Source organism: Saimiri boliviensis, chromosome 1, assembly GCF_048565385.1.
Source record: "Saimiri boliviensis isolate mSaiBol1 chromosome 1, mSaiBol1.pri, whole genome shotgun sequence".
Classification (NCBI taxonomy): domain Eukaryota; kingdom Metazoa; phylum Chordata; class Mammalia; order Primates; family Cebidae; genus Saimiri; species Saimiri boliviensis.
In genome coordinates, this window is record NC_133449.1 from 98,771,286 (window position 1) to 98,790,388 (window position 19,103).

At 42.3% G+C, this 19,103-nt stretch overlaps 2 protein-coding genes across 5 annotated transcripts in view; one reads left to right on the plus strand and one right to left on the minus strand.

Annotated features, from left to right (window-relative positions):
• USP10 (ubiquitin specific peptidase 10) overlaps positions 1-19,103 on the plus strand; it is an 88,593-nt gene that overhangs the window by 22,486 nt on the left and 47,004 nt on the right. The window contains exons 1-2 of one of the 4 annotated variants that reach the window (XM_074400879.1): positions 1,008-1,104; positions 2,106-2,243. The exons of 1 other annotated variant lie outside the window; for it this stretch is intronic. The gene's annotated coding sequence lies outside the window, so the exon portion shown is untranslated. Of the gene's footprint in view, positions 1-1,007; positions 1,105-2,105; positions 2,244-18,980; positions 19,034-19,103 lie in introns of those variants that run through there. 2 more of the 4 variants (XM_074400877.1, XM_010333666.3) reach the window with 2 other exon arrangements.
• LOC101036797 (protein C19orf12-like) lies at positions 3,012-3,440 on the minus strand. The gene has a single exon (XM_010333665.2). It carries the CDS (start codon positions 3,435-3,437, stop codon positions 3,012-3,014), a length of 426 nt encoding a protein of 141 aa, XP_010331967.1. The 5' UTR covers positions 3,438-3,440.

Here is a 19,103-nt window from a genome sequence, read left to right on the forward strand (position 1 = left end):
TGGCCCACACCTCTAATCCCACCACTTTGAGAGGCCAAGACAGGTGGATCACCTGAGATCATGAGTATGAGACCAGCCTGGCCAACATGGTGAAACCCTGTCTCTACTAAAAAGACAGAAATTAGCTGGGCATGGTGGCACGCACCTGTAATACCAGCTACTCGGGAGGCTGAGGCAGGAGAATTGCTGGAACCTAGGAAGCAGAGGTTACAGTTAACTGAGGTTGCACCACTGTACTCCAGCCTGGGCAACAGAGTGAGACTGTGTCTCGGTGCCCCCCACAAAACACATTTTTTTCTTCTGATTGACATTTAAGTGTTGCTGTTGTTGTTTTTGAGAGGGAATCTTGCTCTCTTTCCCAGGCTGGAATACAGTGGCGTGATACCAGTTCACTGCAACCTCCTCCTCCTGGGTTCAAGCAATTTTCCTGCCTCAGCCTCCTGAATACCTGGGATTACAGATGCCCACCATGACGCCCAGCTAAGTTTGTATTTTAGTAGAGACAGATTTTCACTGTGTAAGTCAAGCTGGTCTGGAACTCCTGACCTCAAAAGATCTGCCCACTTTGGCCTCCCAAAGTGCTGGGATTACAGGTGGGAGCCACCATGCCCAGCCAGTTTAGTGGTGTGTTTTTTTGCCTTTGTTAAGTTGTTAATTAGTAAGCCCTTAAAAGCACTAAAACAGTTCCCATTTTAAAGACATCTGTTCTGGATGTTGTTCATCAGCTTTATAAAGTGAATAATGATCTCAAATTATTTTATAATTTCTTTTTTAATTGGGGAGCATAAGTGAATCGAGAAGTAGCTCTGTTCATCCTCCTGTTTTCTGCTTAGTTTCTCCCACCTTCTCAGTTGCCTGTAGTCATAGAGCTTTTTCTTGGATCACGGGAATGCTCCTACACAGTGATTCTAAACTCTGACTGTAAGTCAGAATCACACAGGAGGTGTTTGAAATGCTGAATGAGGCCTGGACTCCACTCTAGACCACTAAAGCCAGAATTGTTGCAGGTGTGGCCTGAGTATGCTCTGATTCTGAGTGTGGCCAGGTTGGAGGACTGTTGTCTTAGGCGTTTGTCCGGCATGGTTCGGCCTGCTCCTCTGCTAGGTGAGTACCACAGGGGGTTGTTCATCTGCTTTTATGTGGAAAATACAGTATAGGGAGCTGGTGGGGCAAAAAGAATCTCTTCCAGGATGTGCAGGTCCCATAAGGGGGACTTTGAAGTCTGAAGGTAACAGTTTTTTAGTTAAAGATTTCAGACCATATCCATGAACCTAAATATATAATTAAAGAGGGGAATGCAAACTATTAGGATTTCTGCTGGTAAAGCAAGCTATACTTGCATGATGTATATCTTTGGAGGACATGTTTCAACGGATCATTAGATGAAAGTTAAACTGAGAAAGTAAACAGTGGACTACTTCCTTAGCTATCATACCTCTTTTTGCATTTTTTTATTTTCAGCAGATAGTAATTTTGCAGATTTTTACTTCTTCAACCAAACCTTCTAAGTAACCTTGGTTTCCTTTAACAACAAAGGAAGTCATTAAAGGGGAAGTTATGTACTTTTTTTTTTTTTTTTTTTTTGACTTTTTAGAAAAACATTTATTGTAATCAGTCACACTCAGGTTGTAGTTCTGAAAGCAAAGTGAAAATACACAGTGCAGCTATGCCTCAGTATCCATGGGGGATACTGCACCCCCAGCCCTCAGACATCAAAATCTGAGGGTGCTCAAGTCCCTGATAGGCAATGGCAGAGTGTTTGCATTTAACCTACACACACCTTCCTGCATAATTTAAATCATCTCTAGATTACTTATAATACCAAATACACTATAAATGCTATGTAAATATGCTATACCATACTGTTTAGGGAATAAGGGCAGGGAAAAAAAAGGTCTGTGTATGTTCAGTACAGGTGCATTTTTTTTTTTTCTCCAAATATTTTCTATCCAAGGCTGGTTGGATCCAAATGTGGAACCCACAGTTACAGAGAGCTGACTGTACTGGGGAAATTTTTAGGGTGGAAACATTTCTTAGAGATGGTTTATATCACACCACTTCAGCAAGAGCAATACAGACATACCTCTCTCTACTATGCTTTGCAGATACTGTGTCTTTTCAGAAACGGAGGGTTTGTAGGAGCCCTGCATCAGGCAAGTCTCTTGGCACCATTTTTCCAACAGCATGTGCTCCCTTTGTGTCTCTGTGTCAGCATTTTGAACAACAAATATTTTTAAATTAAGGTTTGTACATTTTTTTAGACATAATGTTACTGTACCTTATCTCTGAGGTGTGCCTGTACGTTTTACTAAGAATATTTCATTTGAGAAGTAAACCTCAAGAACTACCATGACTTTTCAGTTGGGAAGAGCGAGCCCCTGGGAGGGCGAGTCTAGGTGTGCTGCTAGTGGGGGCCGGGGTCAAGTCCATTTGGTGCTTGAGGCTTCACTCAGCAGGCCACCCGTCCCCTCCATGGGGGTGTTTGGTGGTCCCTGGGTAGCGGAGGGCTGCACTAGGAGGTAAATGTGATTCCAGCATGGGCTGCTCCAAGGCTCTGAGACCCCAAGGCCCGCAGAGGGGTGGCCTCCAGTCCTGCAACAGGTGTTTGGAAGAGGAGTCATCTCCCAAGATGAGAAGACCCCCGAGGGAGGATAAGGCGTGGTCAGACCATTGGCTGAACATGATCATTTCTCCAGACCCATGCGGGTGAGAGGATTCAGTAGATGCCACCTAAACCTGTGCCAGGCAGGCCTTTGCTCTTCACCGAGGGGCCAGTCAGAGGGCTGTGATGGCACGTCAGTGAACATGCCACTGGCACATGCTTCTTCGTAAGTAATATCTGGAATGCGACACTGAACAGAGGTCGCCTCTCCAGCAGGACGTTGCTAGTAGTACATTGATGATGTGGAGGTTCCCCAGGGGCATCCACTGGGCTTCTCCCTACTCCCAAGCCGCCTCTTTGGAATCACAGAGTCACCTAAAGGAGTCCCCCACTTCCCAGGAGGTGTGTCCTAGTGGTCATACTGGATCTGGGCCTGCAGCTCCTTAATGAGGTAGTTTACCAGCATGGCCAGCAGCTGCTGCTGCAGGGCCTCCCTGCCCATGACCAGCGTGGTCAGCTGAGTGGTGTCTGTCCACTCCAGGTGCCTGATAATGGCTGTGGCTTCATTAAAGAGCCTCTGCTGCTCGGCAGTGGGCAGCTCCATTATGATCTGAGGAACTGGCTTAAACTCTCCACTTGTCACCCAGGCACCTAACAGCCCCCCAACAGCCTCCCCAACGGCAAGTCCTGGCGGGCCAGCCACCAAACCCCTGACGAAGGCCACGGCCCCTGTGACCAGGGCACCCTGCCCGGAGTGCTTGACCTCTGCCTTCATCTTCCTCTCCCCGGCAAGGGAGGACGGCAGCTCCATGGTGTTCTCCACCATTACGGTCATCGTTGCAGGCCTTTACCTGGGGGAGCAAAGGCCTGCGGCGCGCGCTCGGCGGTCACAGGCGGCTACAGCCCACACAGAGATGGAGATGCGCCTGCGACCTGGGCCCTGCTGCCCCCCTGCTCCTTGCCCGGCTCCCTGGCCCTGATCCCAGCCCCGACCCCACGGAGGGTCTCGCAGACCTCGGTGGCAGTCCCGGCACTCATACTTAATCTTAAAGCTGGAAGCAGAGGAGTATATTTACCAGCTAATCCAAGTACTTCTAGATTTTCTAGGATATTTTAATAGACTGTTGACAGTGGCCAGCAAATCAGAGGAAAATCGTTTCTGTAGTCAGGCGTCTGTTTTCACGGATGTCCTTTAACACGAAGCTCTGCTGTAGCGATACGCTTTCCTTCCTGGCAGGTGGCCTTCAGTAGCTGGGCTTTTGTTGGTCTGGTTCCAGCATATGTTATTAAGTGAAAAATCCTGTGGAACAGATGGCATGTACAAATTTCTGCCCGTGTAGCACCCTGTTTAATGAAACACTATAGTTTTGCTTCATTGTTTTTGGCAGTAATTGTCTTTGTTTGGAGTTTGAATACGTGGTATGAGAAGCTCAGCAGTAATAAAGGTTGAGCCAGGCAAGAATAATCTGAAGTGATTCAGTGATGATGGGACGGAGGCTGAAAAGAGTGGAGCATTGTTCCACTGAAAACAGATGCAGAATAGAAAGACGATGCAGGTTTTAAGGTGTGTGGCACACCGGGAGGTCTTTGGACCAAGGAACATGAAACTAAAAATCCCAGCGTGTGGATGCTGACAAGTAGAGAGTGCTGCAGAGTCCGTAAATGAAAGATGAAAACCGGCCCTTTGTCTTCAAGAACTCTGATGATGGTACTGCTTCAAATGCCTTATATAGATTGTGTGTCACAATTTTTAAAAAGTCAATCTTACTGAAGTAGAATTTAATACAGTAAATGCGTCCATTTGAAGTTTGCAGTTTGAGGTTTTTTGTTTTTGCGACAAGGTGTTGCTCTGTCTGCCAGGCAGTGGTGTGGTCCCAGCTCACTGTAGTCTCGACCTCCCAAGCTCAAGCCATCGTCCTGCCTCAGCCCTCCCAAGTAGCTGGGACTACAGGCATGTGCCACCAAGCCCAGCTTTTTTTTTTTTTTTTTTTTAAGAGACAGAGTCTCGCTCTGTCACCGAGGCTGGAGTGCAGTGGCGCAATCACAGCCCACTGCAACCTCTGCCTCCCTGGCTCAAGCAATTCTGCCTCAGCTCCTGAGTAGCTGGGACTACAGGTACATGGCACCATGCCTGGCTAATTTTTTGTGTTTTAGTAGAGATGGGGTTTCACTGTGTTGCCCAGGCTGGTCTTGAACTCCTGAGCTCAGGCAATCCACATGCCTCGGCCTCCCAAAGTACTGCAAGCTCAGCCATTTTTACAAAATTTTTTGTAGAGATGAGGTTTTACTGTGTTGTCCAGGATGGTCTTGAACTTGTCTCAAGTGATCCTGTCACCTTGGCCTCCCAAAGGGGTGGAATTACAGGTGTGAGCCATAACGCCCATCTCAGTTTGAGTTTTGACAAATGTATATGCCAAAATAGTAACTACTACTACAGTCAAGATACAGACCATTTCCATTGCCCAGAGAGTTTCCTCATGCCCTTTTGCCGTGGATCCCCACCGTGTTCAGGCAGGCAGTGGTCTGCTTCTGTCACTATAGGTTAAGAAAGTTTGCCTTTTCTAGAATTACATTGATGCAGAATTATATAAACTGTAATCTATTGTTTCTTTTTCTTCTTTCTTTTTTTTTTTTTTTCCAAAGAGTCTTGCTCTGTTGCCCAGGCTGGAGTGCAGTGGCATGATCTCAGCTCACTGCCACCTCTGCCTTCCTGGTTCAAGTGATTCTCCTGCCTCAGCCTCCTGAGTAGCTGGGACTATAGGTGTGCACCACCATGCCTGGCTAGTTTTTGTATTACCAGTAGAGATGGGGTTTCACCATACTGGCCAGGCTGGTCTTGAACTCCTGACCTTGTGATCCACCTGCCTTGGCCTCCCAAAGCGCTGGGCTTGCAGGCATGAGCCACCGTGCTCAGCTTTGTTTGGTTTCTTTCACTCAGCCTTACTGTTTAGAGATTCAGCCGTGTTGAGTGTTAAGATCCAGCCTTTTCAGTACTGGGTAGTATTCCTTCATGGATGTCCCACAATTTGCTTGTCTCCACGCTTCGTGATAGACATTTTTGTTGTTCCCACTGTTTGACTATTATAAATGAATCTGCTGTTCACATTCACATACAAGTGTCTTTGTGGACATAGGTTTTCATTTCTTGTGGGTAAAATGTGGTAAGCGTATATTCTATTTTATTTTATTTTATTTATTTATTTTTGAAAGAAAGAAAGAGAAAGAGGGAGAGAGAACAGGAGTCTTGTTCTATTGCCCAGGCTGGAATGCAATCTAAAAATAGGTATTAAAAATCTCTTTTATGCCGATAATCGTGCTTAACAGCGGAGACAGGAAGGAATAAGGGAAGAAAATAACAAACAGCCAACCAGTATTTCATTTAAGTCTGTGAAAGGCTATGCAAATGCTCAAGAGTGATTTACTTCCAATTATGTGGTCACTTTCAAAATAGGTGTGATATGATACTGAGAAAAATGTATGTTCGGTGGATCTGGGGTGAAGAATTCTATAAATATTCACTGAGTTTACTTGTTCCAGGTCTGAGTTCAAATCATAGATGTCCCTGTTAATTTTCTATCTCGTTGATCCATCGAATATTAACAGTGTGGTGTCAAAGTCTCCCGCTGTTATTCTGTGGGAGTCCAAGTCTCTTTATAAGTCATTAAGAACTTGTCTTATGTATCTGGGTGCATATATATTTATGATCATTGACTCCTGTTGTTGCATTGATCCTTTTACCATTATGTAATGTCTTTGTTTCTTTTAGTCTTTACTATTCAAATCTATTTTGTCAGAGACGAAAGTTACAACTCCTGTTTTCTTTTCTTTCTTTCTTTTTTTTTGCTCTCCGTTTGATTGGTAAATCTTCCACCAACCCTTTGTTTTGAGTCTTTGTGTGTCCTTGCTTATGGGATGGATCTGGATATAGTGAACCAATGGGTATTGACTTTTTTTTTTTTTGAGTTGGAGTTTCGCTCTTGTTACCCAGGCTGGAGTGCAATGGCGCGATCTCGGCTCGCTGCAACCTCCGCCTCCTGGTTCAGGCAATTCTCCTGCCTCAGCCTTCTGAGTAGCTGAGATTACAGGCATGTGCCACCATGCCCAGCTAATTTTTTGTATTTTTAGTAGAGACGGGGTTTCACCATATTGACCAGGATGGTCTCGATCTCTTGACCTCGTGATCCACCTGCCTCGGCCTCCCAAAGTGCTGGGATTACAGGCATGAGCCACCGCACCCGGCCGGGTATTGACTTTTTATTCAGTTTGCCTATCTGTGTCTTTGATTGGGGCATTTAATCCATTTAAATTTAGGATGAATATTGATATTTGTGAGTTTAATATTGTCGTTTAATGGTAGCTGGCTATTTTGCCCATCAGTTGATATAGATTCTTCATTATGGAGGTACTTTTCACCTTTTGGTAAGTTTTTGGGATGACTGATAGTGGTTGTTCCTTTCTGTGTATAGTGCTGCTTTCAGAAGCTCTTGTGAAACAGGCCTGGTGGTGATGAAATCTGAGTGCTTGCTTGTTCACAAAAAATTTTATTTTTCCTTCATTTATGAAGCTTAATTTGGCTGGATGTGAGATTCTGGGTTGAAAATTCTTTTCTTTGAGGATGTTGAATATTGACCCCCCCTCGTTTCTAGTTTGTAGGGTTTCAGCTGAGAGATCTGCTGTGAGTCTGATAGGCTTCCCTCTATGGGTAACCTGACCTTTCTCTCTGGCTGCCCTTAGAATTTTCTCCTTTATTTCAACCCTGGTGAATCTAACGATTATGTGTCTTGGAGTTGCTCTACTTGAGGAATATCTTTGTAGTGTTCTCTGTATTACCTGAAGTTGAGTATTTTCCTGCCTTACTAGGTTAGGAAAGTTTTCCTGAATAGTATCCTGAAGAATATTTTCTAGCTTGGATTCATTCTCTTCATGACATTCAGGTACACCTATCAAACGTAAATTAGGTCTTTTCACATAGTCCCATATTTCTTGGAGACTTTGCTCATTCCTTTTTACTCTTTCTTCTCTAATCTTGTCTTATCGTTTCATTTCATTAAGTTGGTCCTCGACCTCTGATATCGTTTCTTCTGCTTGATCAATTCAACTGTTAAAACTTGTGCATACCTCGCGGCGTTCTCATATTCTTCAGTTCCATTAATTCACTTATATTCCTCTCTAGATTGTCTATTCTCGTTAGGATTTCGTCGAACCTTTTTGCAAGGTTCTTAGTTTCTTTACATTGGGCTAGAACGTGTTCTTTTAACTTACAGAAGTTTCTTAGTATCCACCTTCTGAAGCCTAAATCTGTTAATGGAATGCACTCGTTCTCCATCAGGCCTTGTTCCCTTGTTGATGAGGAACTGTGATCCCCTGTAGAGGGAGAGGCTTTCTGATTTTGGGTATTCTCAGCCTTTTTACGCTGGTTTCTTCCCATCATTGTAAATTTATCCACCTGTCGTCTTTGTAATTACCGACTTTCAAATTAGGTCTCTGAGTGGATGTCCAACTTGTTGATTCCCAGCGCCGGAATCTGAGCAACCCACTGCGCCGGCCAAAACAGCGGCATTAAGATTCGTGGTGCTTTTCTGCCTGGGAATCTCCGGTCTGGCTTCCTTCTTGGGTCCCTTTTTCAGTCAGCTGAATGGGCGACTCTGCCTTCCCGGAGCTCCAAATGTCGACCAAAAGGGGACCCAGTCCCAGTTTACTCTGCAGTGGGAACCGCTGCACCGGGGCGCCGGCAAAACCACTGCGCTGGCCACAGAAGTTGTGCTGGTGACCCGTGGGGCTCCTCCGCTGGGAATCTCCTGGTCTGGGAGCAACAAAAATTTGAAAGTGTGGTGTCCTCTCGTTCTCTGCGCTTTCACTGGGAGCTGCAATCCTGAGCTGCTAGTAATGAGCCATCTTGGATCTCTCTGCGTGTATTCTATTTTATAAGAAACTGCAAGGCTTTTTCACAGCGGCCATGCCATTTTATATCTGCACCAGCAGTGTATAAGAATTCTACTTCTCAGTCCTCACCAACATTTGGTATTGTCAGTCTTCCTTTTTTTTGAGACAGAGTCTCACTCTATCGCCCAGGCTGGAGCAGTGGTTTGATCTTGGCTCACTGCAATCTTCTCCTCCCAGGTTCAAGCAGTTCTCTTGCCTCATTCTCAAGTAGCTGGGATTATAGGCGGACGCCACCACGCCTGGCTAATTTTTTATTTTTAGTAGAGATGGCGTTTCACTGTGTTGGCCAGTCTTACTCTTGACCTCAAGTGATTTCTCCGCCTCATCCTCCCAACGTGCTGGCATTACAGGCATGAGCCACTGTGCCCGGCCCAGTCTTTTTAATTTTATTGCATGTCATTTGAAAAGGAGATAATTTTTTGTCCCCAGGAACATGACTTCCTGTCATTCACAGCAAAAGTGAAACTGAGTGCAATTAGGTGATTCTTAGCAAAATCTGTCCAAAAAGACAGTTTGAGTAGAAAGGAGAGTCTAAGAAAGGCAGAATGAGAGCCCGCTTCACACTAGACACAGGTGATCTTATTTGACGGGCAAGGATGGTGGGATAGGGAATAATAGTGGATTTTAAAAGGAATGACCTGCCCCAATACCTTCTCATCATATTCATGGTTTTTTTGGCCCTTTTTCTCCCCTTATAAAGTTAAGATTTTGGGTAATTGTTAATGATTTTTCTCTAGGTCAAAATTACGTATTCCTTTATAAAGATTTCTGTAAAACTTAATTCAGTTATTATGGTTGCGTTTAAGTGTTATATTTTAAAATAAGTGTTATTTCTTGATTATATTTATTTAAAGGGTATATTTGAAAATGAAAGATATATTCCTGGCTGGAACATCTCTGGTGGTAATAAAAACATGAGAATAAAAACAATTCAGAGTGATCAAGTTAAGATTTCGATTTCCCATTGACATCTGGGAAGTTGCAATGATTGCTGTGGAATATGGAGAAATTATTATTTGTCCTTAGAGCTTTTTATTTGTGTCAGTGTTTTCATTTTCCTCTTCCTGAATTCATTTGTTCAACAAAGGTATTTTGAGCACCTACTGTATGCCAAATGTACTGCGTTAACTCCTGGCTATACAGAGGTGTATCTAACTTAATTCTTCAAAGACATCAGCTTTATGGAGGTATAATGCATGTGCACTGAATTTCACCCATGTAAAGTGTATGTTTCCATGAATTCAAACAGGTGTTTGTATTTGTGTGGTCACCTCCACAATCAAGATATCAGTTCTGCATTCCCCAGAGTTTTCTTTGAACCCCCTTGCAGCCTCTTTTGTTCATCCTTGGCCCCAGCAAAGATGGAGCTGCTTCTGATACAGTTTCTTTTGCTTTTTTATTGGTTTCTTCTTCAATTTCTTTTTTTTTTTTTTTGAGACAGATTTTCACTCTTGTTGCCCAGGCTGGAGTGCAATGGCACGATCAGAGCTCACTGCAACCTCTGCCTCCTGAGTTCAAGCAATTCTCCTGCCTCAGCCTCCTGAGTAGCTGGGATTACAGGCATGTGCCACCATGCCCAGCTAATTTTCTATTTTTAGTAGAGACGGGGTTTCTCCATGTTGGTCAGGCAGGTCTCGAACCCCTGACCTCAGGTGATCTGCCTGCCTCAGCCTCCCCAAGTGCTGGGATTACAGGTATGAGCCACTGTGCCCAGCCCATTTCTTTTTTTCTTAAGGTCAGCACCAAGGTGATTGTAATGAATATGATAGTAGGTGGAATGTTGAACTATGGCTGTCCCAGATAAAGTTTATCCCAGATAAAGTTTACTGAATTTACTCCCTAATTTATCTGCTCTGTTTCATACAATAGCAATTTTACATAGCAAGTCATTCAGTAATGAGGGCTATCTATATTATCTTGCTATTTAGTACTAGTTAAGAGCAAAGTCAGTTAAAATTTGATGGACGTTTTGTAATATAGTTCTAATATAAACACGGCATTGGAAAGTTGGTAAAAGTGGGTTTATGTAAAGTGAATCATGTTTTCTAATTTGGAGATTCAATATGTGGAAGGAAATTTCAGCTCAGAGTCTCCATGAAAGCACTTAATATACAAGCCAACCCATTGAAAACCATACTCTGAAAGGTAAAGTGATTACTTTTTGATAGCACATTAGTAGTAGAAATAAAATACACAAACAGGCAGGGAAGTCAACAGTGAATTGCAATATTTGACATTTGAGTGTCAAGGAGAGATGCGGTGTGTGAGAGTGGCTTTGTGATCCAGTTTGTTTACTTTGTTCCCTTCTCAGGACCTCTCTGACCCAAGAAAGTAAAGCAGATTTTTGCTAAGCCCGATTAGTGGGGGAACAAAACTTTCTCTTCCTCCCTCTTCCTTTGTCTGCCATTTGTTCACACTGAGTGCAGCTTGCAGTTGGCTTGCACTGTAATAAAACTGTAAATGTCACCATGCCCTGGCCCCTGTGTGTGCTGTCTTCAAAGCTTTAATCTCATAGTCTCGCATAGTGCAGTGTGGATAGTTGGTGCTCAGTGCATATTGTTAAATCGGTGAAATTCCTGCTGTGCATTCAGTATTTGACGACAGTATCATCTCCAGATGTCCTTAGAACCACCCACACCACCTCCTAAAGTTGAAAGCACACAGTGACTGTTCAGTAGATGTCAGATGGCACCCATGGCTTACTGGGTTTTGATCCATAAAGCTTGGTAAAGAAATTAAACTTTTTCTTTTGATATAAGTGCTGACCTTTTTTAAAAAATAAAAATAAAAACTTTCGGTGGCTCAAGCCTGTAATCCCAGCACTTTGGGAGGCTAAGGCGGGTGGATCACGAGGTCAAGAGATCGAGACCATCCTGGTCAACATGGTGAAACCCCGTCTCTACTAAAAATACAAAAAATTAGCTGGGCATGGTGGTGCGTGCCTGTAATCCCAGCTACTCAGGAGGCTGAGGCAGGATTGCCTGAACCCGGGAGGCGGAGGTTGCGGTGAGCCGAGATCGCGCCATTGCACTCCAGCCTGGGTAACAAGAGTGAAACTCCGTCTCAAAAATAAAAGTAAAAATAAAAATAAAAAATAAAAACTTTATTTTATTGAGGTGTAATTCACATGTTGTAGAATTTGTGTATTTAAATAAATATGCATGTCATTGGTTTTTAGTATATTCAGAGAGTTGTGCAACTAACACCATAGTCAATTTTAGAATATTTCATCCCCAAAAGAAAGCTCATGTTCATTAGGAGACCCCTGCTCCCCCGACTCCTGCTCCCCCTGCCCCTGCTCCCCGATTCCCTTCTCCTAGTCCTTGGCAATCATGATCTTTCTGTGTCTGGTGGTGGTTTGCCTATTTTGGGCATTTCATATGAATGGAATAAACAATTTATGGCTCTTTGTGACTGGCTTTTAACTTTGTACAATGTTTTCAAAGTCATCCTGTTGTAGCATGCATTAGTCTGATGACATTTTCTTTTTTCTTTTTCTTTTTTTCAAATGGAATTTCACTCTTGTTGCCCAGGCTGGAGTGCAATGACACGATCTCAGCTCACTGCAACCTCCGCTTCCTGGGTTCAAGCACTTCTCCTGCCTCAGCCTCCTGAGTAGCTGGGATTACAGGCGCCTGCCACCATGCCCAGCTAATTTTTTTTTTTTTGTATTTTTAGTAGAGATGGGGTTTCACCATTCTGTTCTCTAATTTCTGACTTCAGGTGATCCACTCACCTTGGCCTCCCAAAGTGCTGGATTATAGGTGTGAGCTACCATGCCCAGCCTGTCTGATGACATTTTCAAACCCGTGTTTTTAAATTTTTTTTAGATCCAAGAGATCCTTTTGGAGATGGGAAGAATTTCAGAGCTTATCTGGTCCAATATACCTTCATTTTATAGGTGACATTAAGGCTTTAATAACTTGAAACAGTCTATTGCTCTTTTCACGTTTCCCCAAATTTAGCTTATTTGGATCAGGACTTTACACTTCTCAGATTCTTGTGTATTTGACTGTGACCATTTGCCCCTGTGAGGCTTGGCTGTGCATCTTTGAATAGGAGATTGTTCTCAGAGGTTGGTGATAGTTGTCCACCTGCCTCAGGAACTGCACAGTAGAAATGCAGCAGCAACGTATTTATGTTCTTACTTCAGGGCTGATCTCCTATTTCCATCAGTCCTTTTGAAGGTAGAGAATGTTAATTTGGGGCAACCTACATAGTTACTCAAGTTTCCAGAAATGAGACTTTCAGAATGCTGTGCTGCAGCGCCCCCTAGTGCCATACGATAGTGATAGTCCCCAGTTTCTCCTGAAGCTGAAAGTGGTGTTTCCTGCAGTTCCGTACTAGAGCTAAATGAACCGTAAACGTCTTTCCTTCTTCTCACCTTCCTTGGGCTGAGATGGAGGATTGTATCTTTATTTTTGAGGGCAAGGTCTTTGTTTTTCCTTTAGCAGGAACACTCGTTTTTCCCACTTCGCCTAAACTTTTGCCCAGAGTTTCTAAACTCAGGCCCTCTGAGGGCCGTGGTGGCCTCCACGCCTCTCCAGAAGGTAAACTGAGCCAGTGACGCCAACAGGCTGTGCTTCAGGAAGGACGGTGTCTTTTGTCAACATCCCTGCTTTGGTGTGGGCTTGTCCCCCTTTACTTGAAGTGTTGCTTGTATAGTTTTTTGCACATCCCCTTGAGAAAGGATCAAAAAGTAAAGTTGTGAGCAGTGAGAGTTTTGAAAGCCTGGGATGAGGACCAGGTCAGATTTGAGGGGAAGTGGTAGAGGGGAAGAGCTGCTCTGGCTCACAGTCTTACTTCCCCTGAAAAGGGGTAAAAGGCCTAAAGCCCTTGTAGCCTGCTTCCCCCAATCCAGGTATTTCTGCACCGTCCCTGCCCCCCTGGCATTTCTTATGAGCCTCAGGATGTGGAAAAGGAGCATTTGATCCTGCTTTCTGGTTCCCCCTTTTGACACCAGTGTTCTGACTCTAGAGGGGGTTGCTCAAAACCTTAGGGGGCTTCCCAGTGTTTCCTTACGGTAGTTGGTGGAGCTGTGGAAAGGGCAGAGTCATCAGCAGTGTCACAGTTTCTGTAGCATGCCGTAGCTGGGGCCTCCAGGTCCCTGCTTTTATTTTAATGACAGCCACCAATATGTCCTAGGCTCTGCACTTTCTTTGACATTACAAAAAATAATGAAGTTACTCTTCCTTTTCAGTCTCCCACGTGAACTTAATTGTCCTTTATTTTATCTTGCTCTGTTACAGGCAAAACTAATTGATGCAGTCAGTGGACTTTCCTTTGCCACTGGATTGTAAGTCCTGTGAAGTCGGACGCAGTTATTTTCATCTCTATTTTACCCAAACACCTACAATTGCCGCCCCCCGCCCCCCACCATGTTACAGCCTTTGAAATAAGTTAATCTTCCAAAGAAGGGAAAATACTAAACAGTCACATGAGGAAAGGGTAAGGGTTTTCCTCGGAACCTCTCAATTTTCAGTGTTAGCTTTAAAAAAAATATATCTCTTTATTTGGAAATAGCTTCAAACTTTAAAAGTTGTGGAAAGAATAGTTCAAAGAGCCCCCAGATTACTCCTTTACTCAGATCGACCTGTTGTTAAGAATGAACCAGTTTGCTTAATCATTTGTGTATACTTGAGTTCTGTCTCCACACATACACACTCATACTGAACACAAACTCACATGCAGACGTGGGCTCACACATGCAAATATAGAGACATATGGCCTTTTTCTGAACCCTTTGAGATTTGAGGGAAGATTACATACACCCTGGCCCCTCACTTCGCAAATTCTTGAATGCATATTTCTTGAAAATAGGCATATTCTCTTAAATAACCACGGTAAAACATTATCACTTTCATAAATTTACACTGCTGCAGTAGTTTTTTCTAACTTGTCCATACTGTAATTTTGGGGGTTGACCATATAATGTCCTTCATCGACTTTTCCCCTCCAGCACAGGATCCAGTCTAGGGTGAGGAAATTGCATTTAGTTGTCAGGTCTCTGAACATTTCCCACAGCTTTTCAGGATGTTGACCTCTTTGAAAAGCAGTTTCTCCTCCCCGATTTTGGTGACATTCCTCATTTTGCCAAACACCTAAAATAAGTTTTGATTGGAAATTAGGAAGGCTTTTGCTGAAGGACATGGTGAAACCAGAACATTTTAGTAGCAGTTGGCTGTCCTGAATTTCTGTGATCAACTTTTTGATGTCACAAACATGCCTTCAAAATTTAGTCAGTTATCATTTTAGTTAAATAATTGTCCTCACTGGTATTTGCTATTGAATAAATATTTGTTCTTTTTTCCTTTTGTAGTTTTATCAAAATTATAATTTACACCTACCCACTCAAGTAGCTGGGATTACAGGTACCTGTCACCGTGCCTGGCTAATTTTTTAATTTTATTAGAGGGGGGATTTCATTTTGGCTAGGCTGGTCTTGAACTCCTGACGTCAAGTGATTGCTCACCTTGGCTTCCCGAAGTGCTGAGATTACAAGTGTGAGCCACTGTGCCTGGCCAAGCAGCCCTTTTATCTTTTTGGAATAGTGTTGATAATAAATGCTTCTTCATTGTACTACTTTGAATGATGCATATGATATTGTTAAGTACAAAAATGATGTCTTAACCTTCATGTTTGTATGGATTCTTGTGTCATTGAAAATGCATGTTTGAATGGTTACCATGCCAGCTTCCTTTGCCTAGAAAGAAATATTTATCATTTTTCAAAATGTGCATTGCAGTTCCAGGAGATTGCATTATATTTTTAGAATTCCCCTAGCTTGTGATATCAATGACTTGTCTTTTACTGACATTTGATAGTTAACTCCCCAAATATAACTTCCTTTATATGTAGCTATTGGGTTATATCAGAATTCCTGTTTGAGCATGAGTGATACATATACTGACACATAGGATAAAGATACTTGTAGTTTATCTGCCATGAGCATGTGGGGAATACTCATTGTATAGGAGATGGAGATTCTAACCAAAGTGTCCTAGGAGGTTGAACGCCTTGCAGAGATGCTCTTAAACCCTTGGCACTGACTTCTTAGCAGGTTCCTTTGTTATTTTAGTTACAGAATTCAAAGGATGGGTTTAAATATTGGTGAGGTGCAACTGTTCACTTTTAAAAGCTCATGCATTTTAAGGATTGAACATAGATCTGACTGTGGCAGGAGGATGTGATTCATGTCTATTTCGATGGGGTCATGTATTGAGCTTAGTGAGCCAGTGTTAAGGAAATTAAGTTGGAGTTCAAAACAGCTCTGGCCAGCCATTTGTCAAGTGTTAAATGATACTTTAGTGTTGTATAGTTGATAATTAGCAGTTACTTACAGTGTATTTTTTTGGTTACATGTTTTCATCAAGTCCTAACCTGTTGTCAGTGAGATCTTGAAACTAACATGCTTATGAAATTATGTCTGTGCAAAATGGTTCTATTTGAAGAGTTGTAATTTCTGTTGTGTTTACTTTTTATAATTAATGTTTTGAATAAAGTATATAGTTCCCCCCAAAAAAACTCCAAAGGACATGCTGAGAAATCCCCTCCACTTCTGTCTCCGTCCACTCAGCATTCCCGCTGCCCTCAAAGGTGAAGATTTTTCCAGTGTCTCTTTATGCAGACACGGATATCTAAATTATTAACACAAATATATAGCAACACAAGTAAATATTCTCTTTTCCTACCTTCTTTACACCGAGAATGTTTTCTTCTTTTAATAGTATCTTGAAGATCTCTCCCTGTCTCTACCTAAAGATCTTCCTCATTTCCCCCAGGTAATTTTGTTACTAGATTGAAGATACATATCTGTGGAGAGATTGCTGACATGAAGTTATAATAAAAGCACACTTGGAATCTATAGCAGATTTTCTCAAATACATTACAAATAAAGAATTAAGAAAAACTAATCAATTTGAAAATAAGAGAAAAAAATTTCACTGAACTGTTTCTAAGCATTCCAGCTTATGACTTGAGGGTGTTTGCCGCTGACTCATGCTGAAGCAATTTGGTGTCTGCATTTGAAACAGGAAGTGTGTGTTGGTGGCTTGGGATCCTGTTTTCTCCTCCCCTCCTCCTTTACTGCCAAGATTTTTATCAAATCTTTTGGATTTTTAATTTTCATACTGGACTGACCAGATCTAAGACTTCAGGCTGTATATGAACTGAGATAAGAAAGTGTGCTTAGAAGTATGATTTAAATAAACATGAAATGTTCATTTTCCTTTTTCTGGAAAGAAAACCTTCCTAAAGAAAATACCCGGCTGGGCGCGGTGGCTCAAGCCTGTAATCCCAGCACTTTGGGAGGCCGAGGCGGGTGGATCATGAGGTCAAGAGATCGAGACCATCCTGGTCAACATGGTGAAACCCCGTCTCTACTAAAAATACAAAAAATCAGCTGGGCATGGTGGCATATGCCGGTAATCCCAGCTACTCAGGAGGCTGAGGCAGGAGAATTGCCTGAACCCAGGAGGCGGAGGTTGTGGTGAGCCGAGATCGCGCCATTGCACTCCAGCCTGGGTAACAAGAGCGAAACTCCGTCTCAAAAAAAAAAAAAAAAAGAAAGAAAATACCTAATAATCCTGCAGAACATTTTCATTCTTATCCTTATGGATCTTCCCCACATTCTGAATTAAAAGGCTATTCTTAACAGCCATTAAGATACATGAATAACTTTTAATATAGCATTTCTAGTTGTTTTTTTTTTTTTTAAACTGTTCCTTGCAGAGCAGGGCTACCCCATAGGCAATGTGTGCACAGTAGCTGCATTTCTACTATTGATGTTAAACAAAATAGCATGATTCTAGTTTGTTTATTCTTCATATTTGCATTAAATTTCACAGCTGCCATATGTTTCTTGGATTTTACTTCTTTGTCGTTCTTGTATCTCTCAAATTCCTTTTCTGGAATTCTTAAGCAGTTTCCTTTCCCTTCTCCTCAAGAAAAACGTGTATGAGTGACAGAAAATGTTATTTGTCTATTGCACTTGAAAAGTAATTCATAGGGAAAAAAAAAACCTCTAGAATTCTAGGAACAAAATCCTTTTTTTTCGGAACTTTCAAAATATTGCCCTGTGGCTTTATATAGCCTTGTTGATTTTGTTATTAAGACGTTCTGTCCAGTTTTTAAATTTCGTGATTTAAAATTAATAACCTAATTTCCGTGAACACATTCTTGATCTCTGATAGCTCCTTTTTTGTGATAGTCTGTGTTGATTTTTGCTGCTTCCTTTTAGCCTATAGAATTTTCCCTTCCATTGATTCGTGTCTTAGTGAAATTCATAATGTCTTTTCCCAGTGTTGCTGATGAGAAGAAGGTGTAAGCTTTCAGGGACAGTGTTTCAGAAGGTCATTTCTGAACCATTTTGAGGGTCTGTTTATCTTCACTATTACCATCTATATATAATTTCTTTGTGGACTTTTTCAAGTATGTGTAAATACTATATGAAAAGTTTTTTATTCTTAATGTATATTTACAGTTTGGGTAGATATTGTCAAAGAGCCCTCCAGAAATGTTTTCCCTTGCATTTTTACCAGTAGGGTATTAACAATTTAACAATTTAGTGGCCATTTATTCACATTTACAATAATAATGGGTATTACTCATTTATGTAATACCTAGTTTCTGGTTATTTTTGAATGACTTGCTTGTAAATTTCCCCACAGTTTACTAGACCATTAAGTTCCATTAGAACAGAGTAACCACACTCTGCTTACCATTTTTATACCCAGTACTGATCATACATGGGCATTTAGTGGGCTCTGAATTATTACTGATTAAATGAATGAATGAATGTTTCTCCATCGTGGAAATCTAGTCATGCTAATTCTACTCAGTGACTTTTTTTTTTTTTTTTTGAGATGGAGTCTGGTTCTGTCGCCCAGGCTGGAGTGCAGTAGCTTGATCTTGGCTCACTGCAACCCCCCGCCTCCCGGGTTCAGGCGATTCTTGTGTTTCAGACTCCCCAGCAGCTGAGTCCACAGGTGCACGCCACCATACCTGGCTAGTTTTGGTATTTTTAGTAGATACGGGGGTTTCACTATGTTGGTGAGGCTGGTCTCAAACTCCTGACCTTAAACGGTCCACCTACCTCGGCCTCCCAAAGTGCTGGGATGACAGGTGTGAGCCACCGTGCCAGGCCTCAGTGACTTGTTTCTTCAAGCTTCGTGGGCACTTGCTAGACCTCACATCCATGCAGTTTAACCACTTTGTTTTCCAGAAAGTCACGTTCTGAATTCCGTGAAATCAGGGCTTGCGACAAGGGCTGTGTCTCTCTGATAATACGTGTATCTGTGTGTCCTGTGGAAATGCATTTTTAAAATAAAGAGTTATATAGATATTTTTAAAGATCATTAATCAGGATCATTAACTTTTTCCTTTTTTTGGATTTCCTTGTCTTCCCATTTGAACCACGTTTTCTGCTTTTCTTTAGTATGTTTGGCAGAGAAAACGGAAATGGAGGTAGTGGCATGAGTCAGCAGAAAGGTAAATGGAACAACTGGCAGTATTTGTGAACCAAAACACTCCTGCAAGCAGAACTCATAAGTTTGGCATA